Source organism: Labrus bergylta, chromosome 16 (genome assembly GCF_963930695.1).
Source record: "Labrus bergylta chromosome 16, fLabBer1.1, whole genome shotgun sequence".
NCBI classification, from domain to species: domain Eukaryota; kingdom Metazoa; phylum Chordata; class Actinopteri; order Labriformes; family Labridae; genus Labrus; species Labrus bergylta.
The window spans coordinates 1,106,575-1,127,037 of NC_089210.1; the positions used below are offsets into that span (position 1 = coordinate 1,106,575).

A 20,463-nucleotide genomic window follows, 5' to 3' on the forward strand; every position below is an offset into this window, starting at 1 on the left:
AGAAAGTCATAATTGTGAGATAAGAAGTCAAAATAATGAGATAAAAAGTTGACATTATGAGATATAAAGTCATAATAATGAGATAAATTATCTCATAATAATGAGATAAGTTGACATTATGAGATATAAAGTCATAATAATGAGATAAGAAGTCGAGATAATGAGATATAAAGCAATAACAGTGAGATATGAAATCATAATAATGAGAGATGTCGAAAATAATGAGATAAAAAGTCATAATAATGAGATATGAAGTCATAATTATGAGATATAAAGTCATAATGAGATTAAAAAGTCGAAATCATGAGATAAAAAGTCATAATAATGAGATATGAAGTCATAATAATGATATATAAAGTCATAATAATGAGATATAAAGTCATAATTATGAGATATAAAGTCATAATAATGCGATATAAAGTCATAATAATGAGATAAGAAGTCAAAACTATGAGATTTAAAGTCATAATAATGAGATAAGAAGTTGAAATTATGAGATTTAAAGTCGTAATAATGAGATGTAAAGTCATATTAATAAGATAAAAAGTCATAATAATGAGATGTAAAGTCATAATAATGAGATAAGAAGTCGAAATTATGAGATATAAAGTCATAATTATGAGATATAAAGTAATAATAATGCGATAAGAAGTTGAAATTATGAGATTTAAAGTCGAAATCATGAGATAAAAAGTCATATTAATGAGATAAAAAGTCATAATAATGAGATAAAAAAAAGTCATAATAATGAGATATTAAGTCATAATAATGAGATAAGAAGTCGAAATAATGAGATAAGAAGTCATAATAATGAGATATAAAGTCATAATTATGAGATATAAAGCAATAACAATGAGATATGAAGTCATAATAATGAGAGATGTCGAAATAATGAGATGAAAAGTAATTAATGAGATAAAAAGTCATAATAATTAGATATGAAGTCATAATAATGATATATAAAGTCATAATAATGAGATTAAAAAGTCGAAATAATGAGTCGAAAAGTCACAACAGTGTTGTCGTGGCCGAGTGGTTAAGGCGATGGACTAGAAATCCATTGGGATCTTCCCGCGCAGGTTCGAATCCTGCCGACAACGATCTATTAGAGGTCATAATAATGAAATAGAAAGTCATAATAATGAGATATAAAGTCATAATTATGAGATATAATTCATAAAAATGAGATAAAAAGTTGAAATTATGAGATATAAAGTCATAATGAGACGAAAACGACAAAACGACAACGACGAAAACGACAACGATCTATTAGAGGTCACAATTATGAGATAGAAAGTCATAATTGTGAGATAAGAAGTCAAAATAATGAGATAAAAAGTTGACATTATGAGATATAAAGTCATAATAATGAGATAAGAAGTCGTAATTATGAGATAGAAAGTCATAATTGTGAGATAAGAAGTCAAAATAATGAGATAAAAAGTTGACATTATGAGATATAAAGTCATAATAATGAGATAAGAAGTCGTAATTATGAGATATAAAGTCATAATAATGAGATATAAAGTCATAAATATGATATATAAAGTCATAACAATGAGATAAATAGTCATAATTATGAGATATGAAGTTATAATAATGAGATATAAAGTCATAATTGTGAGATATAAAGCCATAATAATGAGATATAAAGTAATAATAATGCGATAAGAAGTCAAAATAATGAGATAAAAAGTCATAATAATGAGATAAGAAGTTGACATTATGAGATATAAAGTCATAATAATGAGATATAAAGTCATAATAATGAGATATAAAGTAATAATAATGCGATAAGAAGTCGAAATAATGAGTCGAAAAGTCATAACAGTGTTGTCGTGGCCGAGTGGTTAAGGCGATGGACTAGAAATCCATTGGGATCTTCCCGCGCAGGTTCGAATCCTGCCGACAACGATCTATTAGAGGTCACAATTATGAGATATTAAGTCATAATAATGAGATATAAAGTCATAATTATGAGATATAAACTCATAATTATGAGATATAAACTCATAATTATGAGATAAAAAGTTGAAATTATGAGATATAAAGTCATAATAATGAGATATAAAGTCATAATAATGAGATAAGAAGTCGAGATAATGAGATATAAAGCAATAACAATGAGATATGAAGTCATAATAATGAGAGATGTCGAAATAATGAGATGAAAAGTAATTAATGAGATAAAAAGTCATAATAATGAGATATGAAGTCATAATAATGATATATAAAGTCATAATAATGAGATTAAAAAGTCTAAATCATGAGATAAAAAGTCATATTAATGAGATAAAAAGTCATAATATTGAGATATAAAGTCATAATAATGAGATAAGAAGTCGAAATTATGAGATATAAAGGCATAATAATGATATATAAAGTCATAATAATGCGATATAAAGTCATAATAATGAGATAAGAAGTCGAGATAATGAGATATAAAGCAATAACAATGAGATATGAAGTCATAATAATGAGAGATGTCGAAATAATGAGATAAAAAGTCATAATAATGAGATAAAAAGTCATAATAATGAGATATGAAGTCATAATAATGAGATTAAAAAGTCGAAATCATGAGATAAAAAGTCATATTAATGAGATAAAAAGTCATAATAATGAGATTAAAAAGTCGAAATCATGAGATAAAAAGTCATATTAATGAGATAAAAAGTCATAATAATGAGATATGAAGTCATAATAATGAGATAAGAAGTCGAAATAATGAGATATAAAGAAATAATAATGAGATATAAAGTCATAAATATGAGATATAAAGTCATAACAATGAGATATAAAGTCATAATTATGAGATATAAAGTCATAATAATGAGATATAAAGTAATAATAATGTGATAAGAAGTCAAAATAATGAGATAAAAAGTCATAATAATGAGATAAGAAGTCGAAATAATGAGTCGAAAAGTCACAACAGTGTTGTCGTGGCCGAGTGGTTAAGGCGATGGACTAGAAATCCATTGGGATCTTCCCGCACAGGTTCGAATCCTGCCGACAACGATCTATTAGAGGTCACAATTATGAGATATTAAGTCATAATAATGAGATATAAAGTCATAATTATGAGATATAATTCATAAAAATGAGATAAAAAGTTGAAATTATGAGATATAAAGTCATAATGAGATATAAAGTCATAATTATGAGATATAAAGCAATAACAATGAGATATGAAGTCATAATAATGAGATGTCGAAATAATGAGATGAAAAGTAATTAATGAGATAAAAAGTCATAATAATTAGATATGAAGTCATAATAATGATATATAAAGTCATAATAATGAGATTAAAAAGTCATAATTAGGAGATATAAAGTCATAATAATGAGACATAAAGTCATAATAATGAGATATAAAGTCATAATAATGAGACATAAAGTCATAATTATGAGATATAAAGTAATAATAATGAGATATAAAGTCATAATAATGAGATAAGAAGTCAAAATTATGAGATATAAAGTCATAATAATGAGATATGAAGTCATAATAATGAGATATAAAGTCATAATAATGAGATAAAAAAGTCGAAATCATGACATAAAAAGTCATATTAATGAGATATAAAGTCATATTAATGAGATATAAAGTCATAATAATGAGATAAAAAGTTGAAATCATGAGATATAAAGTCATAATAATGATATATAAAGTCATAATAATGAGACATAAAGTCATAATAATGAGATAAGAAGTCGAAATTATGAGATATAAAGTCGTAATAATGAGATATAAAGTCATATTAATGAGATAAAAAGTCATAATTAGGAGATATAAAGTCATAATAATGAGACATAAAGTCATAATAATGATATATAGAGTCATAATTATGAGATATAAAGTCATAATAATGAGATAAGAAGTCGAAATTATGAGATATAAAGTCATAATAATTAAATTATGAGACTTTATTATTTTCATTTTTATTTTTTTTACTGGCAGAAATGGTTTTCCATAGCTATCTTCTTTAATTGAAGGAAGTGTTTTTTCATACACTCAGCTTAACATATATTTTTTTACAATGCAGGAAAACAGACAAACACAACAACAAAAAGTCAAACTACCACCTTAAGTAAAGAGAAGAAGCGAGTTCATGTCAGTCCAAATGATGATTGCAATTACCTTAACTATATTGCTGGTCAGGGGTACAGGGGCTTATCCAGAGGGTTGTCCGGAGGGGTGGCATGGGCCCCCCTTGAGATCTGATTGGCCCCCCTAAGATCAAGATTCAAGGGAATTTGTCACATGCTCATACAGGTGTGCAGTGAAATGTACAGTAATGGCTGTTCTGCAAGGCCGTGCAATAATAACACTCAAACATAACAATAAAATAAATATAGAAAAAATATAGAAAAATGTTAAGGATGTCAAAGTGTAGAGTGTGTTTGTGTGGTTGTGTGTGCGTCATGTACGTTACAGTCACAGTTCCATAGTTTTTTATTCTGATGAGATGCCACTTATTGACTGTAAATTTGAATAGACAAAGCATTAGTGACATCACCCGTCTGTTCCTGCAGGGGGCGCTAGAGTCCCATCGATGGCGGTCTCCATGCTGGAAATGCCGTCTCAGTCTAACTTTCAGTCAACCTAACGACAGGCTGAGAGCTGGAGCTGAGGCGGGTTTCAAACCTCCTGACAAACCGTTACACCGCGCCCACCTGTCAATCAGGTCAGCTACACGCCTTATTGTGAATAACTCCTATCCTTCATCAAATCAAAACTGATGAGTCATCAAAACATTCACCCCCGTACAGTGTGTGTCCATGGAGACATGAGCTAATCACACCTATTTGGTTTTTTGAACCAGGCTGTAAACATGTTCATCTCTGCTGTAAAAACAGGCTTTTTAGAATGGGTGTGTATGTGACTTCCTGTGCTTCTGCAGCCAGCCTCTATGCCATGTTCCTCTAATTCTAACATGTGTCTCTAGTCCGTCTACAAACCCCTCAATGATGAGAAAAGTCCATCCTCTCCGTCTTTTACCTGCTCCACTTTTCGGAAAATGTGTGCTCAAACAGGCCGTTTGGAGATTTTCCCTTCATGACATCACAAAGGGCAGTAGCCCCTCCCCCAGGTGGGTGACACTCCCACAGCTAGGTGTTTGTTCTGCCCTCTGAGTCTGCCTTCTCACCGTAAACAATAGGACATGGAGCGAGAAAGACAGAGACACCCAAGCCCTTCCAGAGAGGGGGCGTGGTCAGACACAGCTCATTTACATATTTAAAGGTACAGACACAGAAACAGCCTGTTCTGAGCAGGGCTGAAATAGAGGGGTTTATAGACATGATCAAATATAGGATCAGAGTGGATTTAGAACAAGAAACTTCACACACATGTTTTGAGGAGCTCTGAGACTTATTTACACTGAAGAAGAGGAGGAGAATATGTCACCTTTAATGTTGTGTCTAAATGTTTAGAGATTAGTTGAGGTGTTTTCGTCTGTTTTTGTGATTTAATTGGAACAGACTACGATTATGTTATGCGAAGTAACTAGGCGACATCGTGATATATCCACTTATGATATGAATGGAAACACACTCTTATTTTGTGTGTTGTCGTGGCCGAGTGGTTAAGGCGATGGACTAGAAATCCATTGGGATCTTCCCGCGCAGGTTCGAATCCTGCCGACAACGAACTATTTATTCCTTTTTTTTTATTTAAACAATTAATTCTCCTTTTAATGATCATATTCAATAAATCAGATCTGCTGCAAACTCCCAACTCATATTTACGGTCTATGATCTGTAATCTCTGGCTCACCTTGACACGTTGTAAAGTAATAAACTAGCGCCCTCTACCGTTCAACTTCCGGCATTACAGTCCTTCAAATATCCCGCACTTACCCAGGACATTACACTCAGCTTTGATCAACACACCACGGACACTCACATTTCACCTCACCTCCTGTTACTTCGGTATGAAAGCATCCTCCTCTCCTGCTCACCCTGATTCTTTAACATGCTAAAAATAAACTCTCCAGTATCACAAATACTGCTTCAAAACTCACTGGTCTTCCTTCACCCAAAACCTTTTAAATCTCAACTACAAAGCCCAGGACCCCCTCTCACCCACTCAACCCAACTCTTCTCTTTTCTGCCATCAGGTTGGAGATCCAGGACTCTGACCTGGATCTCCTGATTTGTTTTGGCCCATGTTTTATGGTGATGTTGTCCTTGTGTGTTTTGTCTTCTGTGTGCTCCTGCTACAAAACAAATGTCCCCTTGTGGGACATTAACAATTCTGAATCTGAATCTGACCTGGAAGAGGACACGTTTCTTAAAAAGAGCTTTGTTCCCTCAGGTATTAAAGCTCTTAATAAGCTGACTGGCCTCTTTCATTGTTTGTATTCCTTCCCCTGTTACCTGCTTATACCTGAGCAAGACTGTGCAAAGCTGTGACAACACATTTCCCCCTTAGGGACAAATAACGTTTAAATATTCCTTACTTATATCGTCATATGCGAAATACAAATGATTTATGATTAGTATGAATTATTACCAACACATTAGGAGTCATGTTTTGCATCCTCCTCTGTAAGATGACGTTGTATCTGCAGTGCTGTGATCCTCCAGCAGGTGGCAGCAGTGTCACATAAATGGCTGACAGTAAAGTGCAGAGAGGTCAGGTCAGTGTGAACATGAGGGGGATAATGGCAGGTGGTGGAAGACTGTTTCTAAATGTGTTCTTGGTGTTTGTGAGACATTTTCAACGTTACAAATGTAGTGTTATGTTATTATAACGTCTGGTGTCTTGGTAAAGATCAGGTCTCAAACCCTGACAGCAGCAGGGAGCGGAAAGTCTGAACCTTTGCATGCCAGATAACGCTCACTGCAGTCAACACAAAGTGATCTGATAACAGAGGACACAAATTGTCTTTGTAGAGGTTTTAAACATTTGTGATGATTTCTAAAATGTTTGTTTGTGATTTGTCATTTTTGTATCCCCTTTATGTCTTTGCTGTCTATTCTCAGTACTTTGTGGTTCTCTTTGCTTCCTTTTGAATCTCTTTGTAGTCATCTTACATCTTTTTTTTTTGGTGGTTGTTTGAGGCGCATACTGTCTAAACAAAGACTTGTTCACACTCGCACAAAGTTTTTTTTGAATGTTGAATGCACAGCTGGTGGGCACAGGAGAATTCACCTGGAGCCAGTGGGAGGGGCCAGTGGGAGGAGGTGACTTTTACATCCTGGGATTCGTGCATGACCATAGACTGTCTGCAAACTGCTGCATGATGTTTCCTGTTCTCCAGGATGTTCTTCTCCACTCTTTAGTTCACATTGAGATTCTCTTCAACTACACGTAGCACTGATACAAAGACAAATATTCTCATTTCGTCTAGAGGACTCTGTTGCTTCATCTGCTACTTCCTCCTCATTCTTTTTATGTCACGTCTTAATTCAGGAGACTCAGCCCCCCCCTCCTGTCAGACCGGAATAGTCTCCCCCTGTGAGGTGCATGTGTGAACAACCAGATCAGGAGGATTTAGAAATGTCTGGAGTGCATGTGTGAACAACCAGATCAGGAGGATTTTGGGGGGCAGTCCTCCTGAAATAATCTAGAAATGTCTGGAGTGCATGTGTGAAAACGGCTTAACTGTCCAGTGGTGACTACATACAGAATACCTCCAAAATGCAACCTTGATAATGGGCGGCACTGTCTGTCCCCTGGAGTCTGATTGGTCACCTCTCTTGCCCTGCCCAAGGAAGCAGCGTTTTTTTTGTAGTTGATGCAAAGCAATCAAAAGCGCCATTTTTTAAACCAGCACTACATTCTCCTGCAGATGCATTTCCCTAAGACCAATCAAATCATCAAAGTGTGCTCACGCTGCATCTTGCCATAAAAGTCAAAGTCATGAGTCTGACCTGAAATAACCGACCACAAACAGGTCGCTTGCTCACACACTGATTCTAATCTTCTCCACTCTGCATCACAATGTTTACTCCTCCCCTGCAAATCCTCACGTCATCATCTTCTCATGTCGAAACAAAGCGCAGAGCGGCTCTGACCTCTGTCACAGCTTTAGTCCACTATCATAGCAGCAGCATATGGCAGACCGCTTCATCAAGCGTGAGAGGCCAAACCCCCGGGGGCAGAGGTCATCTAATCACTTCCACTATCATTAGAGACGTGTTATCTAAAACTGTTTACATCGTCTACAGCAGAAACCTCCTTTTATTTTATTTAGACATCTGCCTTTTCTGCCAGTGATCAACGGGGAAGAATCATTCCATAGTGAATATGAGCACCGGGGCTGCTGATGCTTTTAAAAACTGGAATATATTCTGGATGAGAGGGCCGGGGTAGTGACAGTGACGCTGATGTTACGCTTGAAGGCCGACGGTGACAGAAACGGAGGCAGAGTGGCAGCAGATTACTGAGGAGAGCTAAAGTGTTTCTGTGAGTGCTAAAAAGTCCAAATGTGGAGCAGACGGTGCAGCAGACCGAGGCTAACGTGATGTTAAAGATCTCAGTGAGCTGCTGCTCTTCAAGAAATAACATCAACTTCCTCTTCACTGCTTCCTCAGCTCAAATGACCACAATAACCGAGACCAAGACCAGAGAGCACCCAAGACATCTAGATCTAGGGACCGAGACAAGACCAAGACCAAAATCACTGAAAAATAGCCAATCAGTGGTGGTCTTGATTTAAAATCTTTAGTCCTCCCAGTCTGAGACCGAGACAAGGCAGAGTAAAAATGCCTTTAGATTCCCAGACGAGAACAAGACTGATTTAAAGTACTACAAACACAAGAGACCGGGCCCACAAATCCACCTGCACCGGCTCCCAATTAGATCCAGAATCCAACAGAAAATCCTCCTCCTCACTTATCAAGCCCTCTTTGCACTCATCCTGAAACCCTCCAGTCCTCGGACCCTGGACCATGTAGTCCATCCCACACACCAGACTCCACACATCTGGGACAGGGTCTGTTCTCATGCATGAACAGCTGCAGCGTGCTGAAGTCCACCTCCTCCAACCGGGCCAGGACCAAGGACGGAGCACTCACATAAGTCAAAGGAGCTGGACTTTGAGAGTGCCGGTTGATGCGCCCGGATCACCGCTCAAACAGCTTCCCCCACGTGGAGAATCTGCTGAACATGATGAACTGAGTGAGAGAATCACTGCTCGGGGGGGGGGGGGGGGGGGGGTTATGATTCTACGAAAACAGACGACACAAAATGAATAATTTTTTTAATAATTGCATTTTATTAATTGAAAAAACAAAAAAACAAATGCAAATAAAAAAAGAGCAAAAAACAAAACAGTATCATTAGGTAAGACGAGGCAAGAGACACTTAAATAAGAAGAGTTCCATGTTGGTGAGGATAAAGGTGAAGGCGGGGTGATGGAGGAGGGGGGCGCTGAGGGGGAAGGGGGGGCAGGTTGGATTATGTACACTGTTTCTCACTGCAGGACTGGCAGGGCCCCATTAAAAGGAGGAGGGGGGGGCTCAAAGTAGCAGGTCGGAGACACTGAAACACCAGAGAGAAAGGCACTATCCAGAGAGAACAAGAAAACACAAACTGGAAGGAAAATAAAATAAACACAGACACGGTAAACACGCACGCACGCACGGGACCAGAAAATCAAAATGTTTGACAAAAAAAAGTGCTTGACCTCACGCCACATTGGACACAAAACAGAAGAACGAGAAAAAAAACAAAAAAAAAACAACTTTACATAATTAACGCTGATCTCGACTTTTAGCATAAAAGACAATCTCTCAGTTTTTCTGAACTGTTCATCTGTGCCAGCTGCAGATCTGCACCGGTGATTACACAAAGTGATTATCCAAACTCGGCCTCGTTGCTACGTGCAGGTATAACAAGGAGGAGAGCGTCTGCGTATGCATGCATGTAATGAAAGGTTTCTGTGAATATGCACGCCGTCGACTACCCGTACATATCCTCACACGTCTCTCTCTCTCTTTAGAAACATGACGTTTGTCTCAGCATGTCTTGTTGGTTTAAAAATCCCTTGCATGGTTGTGTAGTTCAGTTCTCCGACCTCGCTTCCCTCATGGTCACGTCTGTGGACTCAGTCGGCTACATTCACCGCCCCAGAAGAAAATGGCTGCAATAAATACATTGGCTTGGAAGGAAGGCGGCTCTCGCTCTCGCTCTTGACTCGCTGGTCAACTTGAGCTCCGGGACACGTTTAGCTTCCTCTCGGAGAACTAAACTACTTTTCCTCGCATTAACCACAAGAGAAACCTCTTCCAATGGAACTTTTTTTGATGACCCCCTTAAATTTCACGCTGTTTTTTATCTTTTATTTATTTTTTTATCCGAGAGCCCTCAGATCGATTCAGAAAGGAAAAACAAAAAGAGCAACGTCGTAGAGCTACGAGGTCGCATCCAGACTGACTGAAAGATTGAACATAATTTACAAATGGAAAAAAATACAATTTGTGATGAGAGGTAAAACAGACAAACACATACAAATATATAATATATATTCTTAAAAATGGATTCTCTCTATAGTTGATTTATTTATACAGCCGGCGGCCGATGTACACTGCTCACGTGTTCAAAGATCTCATGGAAACTCGCTGTACGGTAGATTGCATCATGTTTTCCTCTCTCTCGTCTTTTTTGTACATTTTTTTTTTTAACCATTTCTTCTTCTTTTTTTTTCATATTTTAACTTTTTTTTTCTTTAAAACAGAGTTAGGATTTATCGGTAGGCATTTCATCATTTAGGTGATTAAAAAACAACATGCGGCAAAGAAAGAAAAACAAAAAAAGACAAAAGAAAAGGCAGAATGTTAAGAAGTTAGGGAGAGGAGAGAAGCAGCTGTGGGGAGCGGTAGAATCATTTGGTTATCTTCACGCTTGGTTGCACTACTCTTTAGTTTCTCTGCATTTTTAGATTTCCCTCAAAGACGGTTCAATCCTCGCCGAGGCGTTTCACTGGCGAGGTGAACGCTCTCAGCGCAGGTAAGAGTTGATTTTTTTTTTTTTGCTTCAGCTGCCACCCACACAGCGACGCCTACGACAGCACTACTCCTGCTTTACCTCTTTCGGTTGTTCGCCTTCTTCCTGTCTGCTCCTGTTATCGCGGGATGGCGAGGAGGGTGGAGGGGTGGTGTGTTTTTTTTAGTTTTTTTTGGAGGGTTGGATGGGGGCTGATGAGATCGAGAAGGATGATGATGGTGGTGGTGGTGGTGGTTGCTGTTGTGGTTGTTGTTGTTGTTGTTGTTGTTGTTGTTGTTGTTGTTGTTGTTTGAATGGTCTGTTTACATGTTCCGGTTGACAGGCGTGACGTAGTTGCGGGGGAACATGCCCGTTTGCCCGTGGCAGCCTCCTTTCCACCAGTTGGGGTCAGAGTTGTCCAAAACTTGGATGAAGTCGCCGCGTCGGAAACCCAGCTCCCCTTCCTCCTGCGGGTCGAAGTCAAAGAGCGCCTGCACGTATGTTGGATGCTGTGAAACCAGGAGACAGAGGAGACGTGTTAGCGGGTTGAGCAGGGCGCCGTGAAGACGCCTGAATGACACGAGACCAATCAGCCATGTGACATAACGACTTCATCACGATTAATCCTGTGTGTCCGTTCTTACCTGGGGGACCTGCTCGATGTCTCGCAGGAAGATTTGCTGATTGCGAGAGACCGAGGTGGAGCGGTGGTAGTCCACCAGCTCGTTGAGGGAGTTAAACTTCACCACCCACAGGAAATACTTTCCGGCGCCGTCGCGGAGAACCTTGAAGTGCTGGACGTCGTTTCCAAACCTGGACGAGGTCAAAAAGAGAGAAAAGGTGAGAGGAGAGGAGAGGAGAGGAGAGGAGAGGAGAGGAGAGGAGAGGAGAGGAGAGGAGGGGAGGGGAGAGGAGAGGAGAGGAGGGGGTCTTCAACAAAAGATTAAGAGTATGAAAGGTTTTCAAAGATCTTTTTTTGGATCTGAGTAATTTATTTATTGGTGAAGAGGTTCCTCTTCAACAGGCTTTTTTAGAACGGGTGTGTATGTGACTTCCTGTGCTTCTGCAGCCAGCCTCTAGTGGACACTCCAGGAACTGCAGGATTTCACACTTCAGCATCAGGTTCATTTTTCAACTATGGAGGTTTCCTCTCGGTAGAAGCAAAACAAAACCCATCCAGATATCATCGACTGGACGAGCACCTTCATTTAGCCACTAGAGTTTTAATCTCTTTCCGATGATTTAAAATTTCCCATGGTGCAGCGTGCCCGCCTTTCTGGAGGCTAAACGCTGCACTGCCTTCTCGTGGAAGCAGCTGATGACTTGTTTAACTTCCAGTAGTTGAAGGGAATCACTTCTTACTTTTCTCTTAAAAAGATCAGCTGATCTACAAAAACAAATGTGGCAAGTTCTGGAAAATGTTTTTAAGACTCTTTGAACACAAAATGAGGAACTGACAGATGAACAGACTTGAGTGTTAGTAGGGCTGCTTTTTGTGTTTTTAATTTAATGTTGTGCTGTTTTTTTAGTTTAGGGTATTTGTGTTCATTCTCTCTCGTAAAGGAGATGAAAGAGGAGTTTAAAAAAAGGTTATTTTGTAGGCAAATGAAGCTTGAAAGTCAGACAATAAGTCCACTTATCTAGTGCTCGAGGCGTGTCCATAGCAGACTGTTAGTCAGCCTGCACTGACTGTCAGACTGTTACCGGCTGATTCATTTGACTAAGAGAAATCAGGACGGTCACAGAGTTATTAGGACCCACAGTTACTTTACATGTTAAACGGCCGTGAACTGTGGACACTTTTGGGAGAGTCAGATAAGAGGAAATGAGTCTTGTGCGTGTCAGCTAAAACAGGAACTCAGAGCTGACGTCCAAAGAGCACAAACGATGATATCAGGAAGAACAGCAGAGGGCGGCAGCGAGACTCCACAGGAATAAGGAAGAGGCTGCACTGATGACTCAGATACACCGGGTATGGAAACTTGTGAACCTGCTCAGTCACAGGGGAGCCGTGCTCTGATACAAGGATAATGTTGGACTGTATTTATAGACAACAAGTGTGAGAGTGAATCATGTTCTGTGTGGTGCATCGGTGTGGAGCTGCTTACTTCACAGAGAGGGAGAAGTCTCCTGGTGCACTCTCGCTCTCTCTGATGAGGAAGGCTCCGTCGTGCCTCTGTTTGTTGAGCATCTCCTCCGCTTTGGCCCGAGGAATCTTCCCGAAGAACCACCTGAGGGAGTGCAGAAAACAGATACGAGTTAGAAATGACTCAGACGTCCCAAAGCAACCTTTTTCTTCCTGCTTTGACTGGAATCATAGAATCTGCACACTCACAGACTTTGAGGCTCATAACATTCGATCTACCAGAAGGTCCTTATGTTATTTCAAAATAAAAGCCCATGAGTCGATAACTGAAACGCTTTATATGCCTTTATTTTAGAGCGAGGACAGCGGACAGAGTCAGAAATCGGGGGTAGAGAGAGAGATTATGGAATGACATGCGGGAAAGAAGCTACAGGTCGGATTCAAACCCAAGCCGCCCACTTGGTCGACTTTAGTCTACGTACATGGGGTGCACACACTGACCACTAGGCCACTGGCTCCCCTCTTAATGTTATCTTAATTAAAAACCATTTCTTTGTGAATGTAATGGAGGCCCAAAGCTGCCTGATACCGCTCAACATTTATGAACAGCTTTTTGTGCTGAGGCGGGATACACCTTCCACTTTTACATTTTTATTCACACCTTTGAACATTTTTTAGAGTTTCAGTTGAGCTAATCTGTGATTCTGTGGCCAGAGGGAGGAAGCTGCAGAGGACTGTGTGTGAGCATGCAAAGATCACACCTCCTGTCTCTGCAGTCAGATGTGAGATGACCGTGCTAACCACTAAGCCACCGAGCTGCCCAGTGGGGACACAACATGAGCTCCATTTATAGGACACCAGACGCTTAAACTTTGAGATCAATCAGATGATCCACACCTGTTTGGATACCATGGTAACACAAAGTCCTCGAAAAAAAGGAGACGGGATCGTATTCAAGTATCAAACTTTTTGACAACCAGGAAATACAAATATTAAGATTTACTCTTGGGGCTTTTTTGGACCCAATGAGAGCATCTCCCTCCCGCCACCAAGAGAAACAACACACCAGGAAGTGAGGACAACTTTAAACAAGGAAGTAGATTAGTCATTAACTAATTATAGAGGCAAAGCAAACATAACAAAAATAATCATCATCATCCTAACCGTTAAATGTTCAACTGGCACACAGGAGCATCTGTGTTTTCAACCTCTTAAAAAGCAGTCGAATCTATTTGAGATTTAAAAACATGTGAACACAGATAAGTGGCATTAATGTATTTTAAGCAGAAACACATTTGACTAATGTATGACTCTGAGAAAGTCCTGACAGAGGGAATAAGTGAGAGTGATAAAGATGGATGGAGAGGGGGAGAGACAAAGCCAGCGAAAGCTCTTTACGTGTGTAAATAATTAAAAAGTACAGTCAGCCAAAAGATGACATCTTGGCTCCTTTACACCAAGGTGAAAATCAATAATGAAATGGCTAACTGTTGATACACACACACACACACACACACACACACACACACACACACACACACACACACACACACACACACACACACACACACACACACACACACACACACACACACACACACACACACACACACACACACACACACACACACACACACACACACACACACACACACACACACACACACACACACACCTCTGCACTCTCATTTCTAAAAGCTAAGTGTTGACCACAACAACACTTCAGTGTGGGGTGTAAGATGTGTACAAACAAAAAGGACTTGTGTGTGTGTGTGTATGTCTGCTATGTGTGTGTGTGTGTGTGCATGTCTGCTATGTGTGTCTGTGTGTGCATGTCTGCTATGTGTGTGTGTGTGCATGTCTGCTATGTGTGTGCATGTCTGCTATGTGTGTGTGCATGTCTGCTATGTGTGTGTGCATGTCTGCTATGTGTGTGTGTGTGTGTGCATGTCTGCTATGTGTGTCTGTGTGTGCATGTCTGCTATGTGTGTCTGTGTGTGCATGTCTGCTATGTGTGTCTGTGTGCATGTCTGCTATGTGTGTCTGTGTGTGCATGTCTGCTATGTGTGTCTCTGCTGTATGTGTGTGTGTGTCTTTGCTGTATGTGTGTGTGTGTGCTGTATGTGTGTGTATGTGTGTGTCTCTGCTGTGTGTGTGTGTATGTGTGTGTCTCTGCTGTATGTGTGTGTGTGTGTCTGCTGTATGTATGTGTGTGTGTGTCTCTGCTGTATGTGTGTGTGTGTGTCTCTGCTGTATGTGTGTGTGTCTCTGCTGTATGTATGTGTGTGTGTGTGTGTGTGTGCTGTATGTGTGTGTGTGTGTGTGTGTGTGTGTGTCTCTGCTGTATGTGTGTGTATGTGTGTGTGTGTCTCTGCTGTATGTATGTGTGTGCTGTATGTGTGTGTGTGTGTGTGTGTGTGTGTCTCTGCTGTATGTGTGTGTGTGTGTCTCTGCTGTATGTGTGTGTGTGTGTGTCTCTGCTGTATGTGTGTGTGTGTGTGTGTGCTGTATGTGTGTGTGTGTGTGCTGTATGTGTGTGTGTGTGTGTGTGTGTGTATGTGTGTGTGTGTGTGTGTATGTGTGTGTGTGTGTGTGTGTGTGTGTGCTGTATGTGTGTGTGTGTGTGTGTGTGTGTGTGTGTGTGTGTGTGTGTGTGTGTGTGTGTGTGTGCTGTATGTGTGTGTGCTGTATGTGTGTGTGTGTGTGTGTGTGTGTGCTGTATGTGTGTGTGTGTGTGTGTGTGTGCTGTGTGTTCATGGTGCTGTCAGGTGGCACTTCATTGTCAGCACAACGGGAGACAGAAGCAAACTCCTGCAGCTTCATCGTCCAGTCACAGCTGATTTATTGGGCTGTGCAGTTTCTTCAATAACAAGTTTACAGTTAATCTGAACCGTGCAGTCGTGTATATTCAACAAACAGTGAAAAGATGTGAAACTATTTTTCAGCTTCATCGTTCTGAATCAGAGAATCATGTCTCATATTCTGCACAAACAGGATTTTATTGAAGGCTGCTGTTATGAGCAACACACTTGATCATGTTTGTGATGCTGGAATAAAAAGTTCTGCTGCTGTTCAACAGGACTTCAAGTGGACAGTGGAACATGATGAAACCAAACACAGACCACTGAAGAGGTTTATTTGCAACTCTTGAAAGCCTTAGTTAGCACATGCAGCCATGTTGGAAATTGTCCCTCCTGTTCTACTCCTGTGCTTGCACTCAGAATTCAGACAACACTGAATAGTGAGTGATTTCAAGAGTTTCTTAATAATGATTATTCCACCATTTTGTTTTGTACTTAAGGCAGACAATCCAAACAGAAAATAAGGATTTGGAGGATGCTATGCTAAAGTTGATGGTATATGCTTCCTGTCTCTTTGTATATATACTTCTACAATTCACTTATCAGACTCTTTTCTCCAAAGTGACGTACATCAGAGAGTAAGAACAACACAAGCAAGGATCTAGAAAAAAGGGAACAATGTGAGTAAGAGCAAACGATCAGCTTTGAGTCTGATTGGCAAAAAAACATTAAACTTTGCAAGAAGGAATATAAAAACTGCTAACCCCCCCGGGGGCAATCATTCGAGAGATAATAATAATAATAAGAGGTTCAGTGTTAGAACTGCATGAGGAGGTACAGCTTCATATTGATTCCCCATAACCATAAAAGGCTCTACACCCTGGAGGATTGTTGCTACCAATGCAGTGACCTCCCTCCTGCAGAAAGGAACATCTGATAGCAACCCTGCAACAATGCAATAAGGTCAATATGCAATTAAGTGTAAGAGGCCTCGAGGACGCTAATAAAGAGAGCTAATCTGGCACTGAGCGCCGGTCCAGAGGTAACGTCCTCTAAGGATCCTGTCAAGTGTTCTCTGAAGTGGACAGACACACGGACACACACACACACACACACACACACACGATCTATTCGACAGGTAACAGCAGAACGTCATGTATGACATCACTGTGGTTCTTAAACGTTTTCATTTAAGACTCCCAATCAGTCAAGTTCTCACAGATCATTTGCATCCATCCATCCATCCATCATCTACACATCTACACCGCTTTACCCCGTTCAGTGACACGGAAGGCTGGAGCCGATCCCAGCTGTCATTGGGCGAGAGACGGGGTTACACCCTGGACTGTTCGCAAGCCAATCACAGAGCAGACAACCAGACACACTCACATTCACACCTACAGGAAATTAAAGAATCACCAGTTAACCTAACGAGCATGTCTTTGGACTGTGGGAGGAAGTTGGAATACCCGGAGAGAACCCACACATGCACGAGGAGAACATGCAGACTCCTGTCAGACGGGGATTCAAACCAGGAACCTCCTCGCTGTGAGGTAACAGAGCTAACCACTGCAGCACTGTGCAGCCCCCATTTTGCATATACAGTGGGTACGGAAAGTATTCAGACACCTTTACATTTTTCACTCTTTGTTTCATTGCAGCCATTTGCTAAAATCAATAAAGTTCATTTTATTTCTCATTAATACACTCAGCACCCCATCTTCACAGAAAAAAACAGAAATGTAGAAATGTTTGCTAATTTATTAACAAAGAAAAACTGAAATATCACATGGTCCTAAGTATTCAGACCCTTTGCTCAGTATTGAGTAGAATCACCCTTTTGAGCTAGTACAGCCATGAGTCTTCTTGGGAATGATGCAACAAGTTTTTCACACCTGGATTTGGGGATCCTCTGCCATTCTTCCTTGCAGATCCTCTCCAGTTCTGTTAGGTTGGATGATGAACATTGGTGGACAGCCATTTTCAGGTCTCTCCAGAGATGCTCAATTGGGTTTAGGTCAGGGCTCTGGCTGGGCCAGTCAAGAATGGTCACAGAGTTGTTCCGAAGCCACTCCTTTGTTATTTTAGCCGTGTGCTTAGGGTCATTGTCTTGTTGGAAGGTGAACCTTCGGCCCAGTCTGAGGTCCTGAGCACTCTGGAAGAGGTTTTCTTCCACGATATCTCTGTACTTGGCCGCATTCATCTTTCCTTCAATTGCAACCAGTCGTCCTGTCCCTGCAGCTGAAAAACACCCCCATAGCATGATGCTGCCACCACCATGTTTCACTGTTGGGATTGTATTGGGCAGGTGATGAGCAGTGCCTGGTTTTCTCCACACATACCGCTTAGAATGAAAGCCAAAAAGTTCAATCTTGGTCTCATCAGACCAGAGGATCTTCTCATAGTCTGGGAGTCCTTCCTGTGTTTTTTGGTAAACTCTATGCAGGCTTTCATATGTCTTGCACTGAGGAGAGGCTTCCGTCGGGCCACTCTGCCATAAAGCCCAGACTGGTGGAGGGCTGCAGTGATAGTTGACTTTGTGGAACTTTCTCCCATCTCCCTACTGCATCTCTGGAGCTCAGCCACAGTGATCTTTGGGTTCTTCTTTACCTCTCTCACCAAGGCTCTTCTCCCACGATCGCTCAGTTTGGCTGGACGGCCAGGTCTAGGAAGAGTTCTGGTCGTCCCAAACTTCTTCCATTTAAGGATTATGGAGGCCACTGTGCTCTTAGGAACCTTGAGTGCTGCAGAAATTCTTTTGTAACCTTGGCCAGATCTGTGCCTTGCCACAATTCTGTCTCTGAGCTCCTTGGGCAGTTCCTTCGACCTTATGATTCTCATTTGCTCTGACATGCACTGTGAGCTGTAAGGTCTTATATAGACAGGTGTGTGCCTTTCCTAATCAAGTCCAATCAGTTTAATTAAACACAGCTGGACTCCAATGAAGGAGCAGAACCATCTTAAGGAGGATCAGAAGAAATGGACAGCATGTGAGTTAAATATGAGTGTCACAGCAAAGGGTCTGAATACTTATGACCATGTGATATTTCAGTTTTTCTTTTTTAATAAATTTGCAAAAATTTCTACATTTCTGTTTTTTTCTGTCAAGATGGGGTGCTGAGTGTACATTAATGAGAAATAAAATGAACTTTTTTGATTTTAGCAAAGAGTGAAAAATGTAAAGGGGTCTGAATACTTTCCGTACCCACTGTATTTGGTTAAAATTGATGCCTATAAAGATACCTTTAAATAAAAGGTATGATACAGTATCTTATTTATTTTACAACAACATGTAGCTGAAAAATGTGGTGGCTTCACGTGGCAGCTTATTTCTGCCAATACAGAAACACAAAGCCTGTGGAGGGAACAACCATTTAACTGTTAAATGGAGGACAGTCATCCTCCTCAGTAAGAGGAACGCACCCGAGGAACACATTAACCATCTGAAATTAAAAAAAACTGACACAGCTGAAGATTTTTAAGACACGACTACAACAATAGCATCGACTGTGTTCCCTCTCATAATCCTCATGTTACTCTTTCTTCTTATTTAGTTCATACATGTGAATCTAGGATTAATTGATCCTAGATTCACATGTTTTAGTCAAACTTGTTAGTAGTGTTGTAGTACTCAGACCGGTCTTGAGACCACTTTTTCATGATATTCATGGTCTTGGTCTTGTCTCAGTCTCGCCCTGCCTTTGGGACTTGGTCTTGTCTCTGTCTCGATCCCTAAATGTCTCAGTCTCGGAGCACTCTGGTCTCGGTCATGTCTTGGTCTCAGTTAGTGTGGTCATGACAACAACACCACTTCATCATATCTCATGTACGCCTGCAGCTTCTCTATGGGGTACGCGTACTTCATTTGAGAAACACCAGCATAAAGTGTACAAACATGCTATTTAAAAAAAACATCAGAAAAGAAACTCTTGGATGTGAAATACTTACGGATGAGCTTTCATCTCTATGTAATTCTTGGGGATGAAGCCGTCTTTCCCGTTTAGCTCTGCCTTGTACCAGTTCTGATCACACTCTTCATTTAATACCTGTTGTTGAGAGGGGGGGAGAAAGAAGAGAGAGGGTGTTTAGGTTGGTGCCACTTAAAATATCAACAATGGAAAGCAACCTCCTAAATTTAGCTTTAAGCCGTTTCCTTTAATTTCCTGTGACTGAAGAAGGCGCGTGAGCTGCATGTTAGATAACTGCTCAGTAAATATTTTGACACAGCAGAAGGAGAGCTGCAGGCAGACATATTTTAAAATAGCTTTGAATGAAAGAATCTGATCAGTAAAAAAAAAAAAAAAGGGACATAATGTGTTTGTGCCATTGAGGTGTACAACACAAAGATGCAGGTCAAACACAGACAGCTGTGAGGTTACTCATGGACCACAAAGCGTGATGCACCACCGGCCACACACACCTGCACTGCAACAATCTGTGTCAGACTCAGTATTTATGAGCCACTTTGTCTACGTTTGTGCTCATCAGGGTTGTAAAGATACCAGAATTACAAACTTTGACCCAATTCTAGTCAAATCCTGCCTTAAGGATACATGTGTCAAAACCACGCCGACAAAAATATCAGTCTCAAACACCTAAATAGGGCTTTCACACTTGCAGAAAACCCCTGAAAAACT

General features: G+C 40.2%; 1 protein-coding gene and 4 non-coding genes across 6 annotated transcripts in view; 4 read left to right on the top strand and 1 right to left on the bottom strand.

Moving 5' to 3' along the window:
• The first annotated feature begins 1,018 nt into the window (after window positions 1-1,018).
• Window positions 1,019-1,100, top strand: trnas-aga (transfer RNA serine (anticodon AGA)). Its single transcript has one exon. It is a non-coding gene; the product is annotated as a tRNA-Ser (tRNA).
• A 732-nt stretch (window positions 1,101-1,832) lies between these two features.
• trnas-aga (transfer RNA serine (anticodon AGA)) lies at window positions 1,833-1,914 on the top strand. Its single transcript has one exon. It is a non-coding gene; the product is annotated as a tRNA-Ser (tRNA).
• A 1,025-nt stretch (window positions 1,915-2,939) lies between these two features.
• trnas-aga (transfer RNA serine (anticodon AGA)) lies at window positions 2,940-3,021 on the top strand. The gene has a single exon. It is a non-coding gene; the product is annotated as a tRNA-Ser (tRNA).
• Window positions 3,022-5,573: 2,552 nt separating this feature from the next.
• On the top strand, window positions 5,574-5,655 carry trnas-aga (transfer RNA serine (anticodon AGA)). Its single transcript has one exon. It is a non-coding gene; the product is annotated as a tRNA-Ser (tRNA).
• A 3,552-nt stretch (window positions 5,656-9,207) lies between these two features.
• The window catches only part of grb2b (growth factor receptor-bound protein 2b), a 33,874-nt gene continuing 22,618 nt past the window's right edge, over window positions 9,208-20,463 (bottom strand). For both annotated transcript variants that reach the window (XM_020658711.3, XM_065964440.1), the window contains 4 exons: window positions 19,775-19,872; window positions 13,048-13,170; window positions 11,584-11,752; window positions 9,208-11,448 (listed from right to left, as the gene is read on the bottom strand). In XM_020658711.3, the coding sequence (XP_020514367.1) occupies window positions 11,263-11,448; window positions 11,584-11,752; window positions 13,048-13,170; window positions 19,775-19,872 (576 nt within the window). In that variant the 3' untranslated portion in view covers window positions 9,208-11,262. The remainder of the gene's footprint in view (window positions 11,449-11,583; window positions 11,753-13,047; window positions 13,171-19,774; window positions 19,873-20,463) is intronic.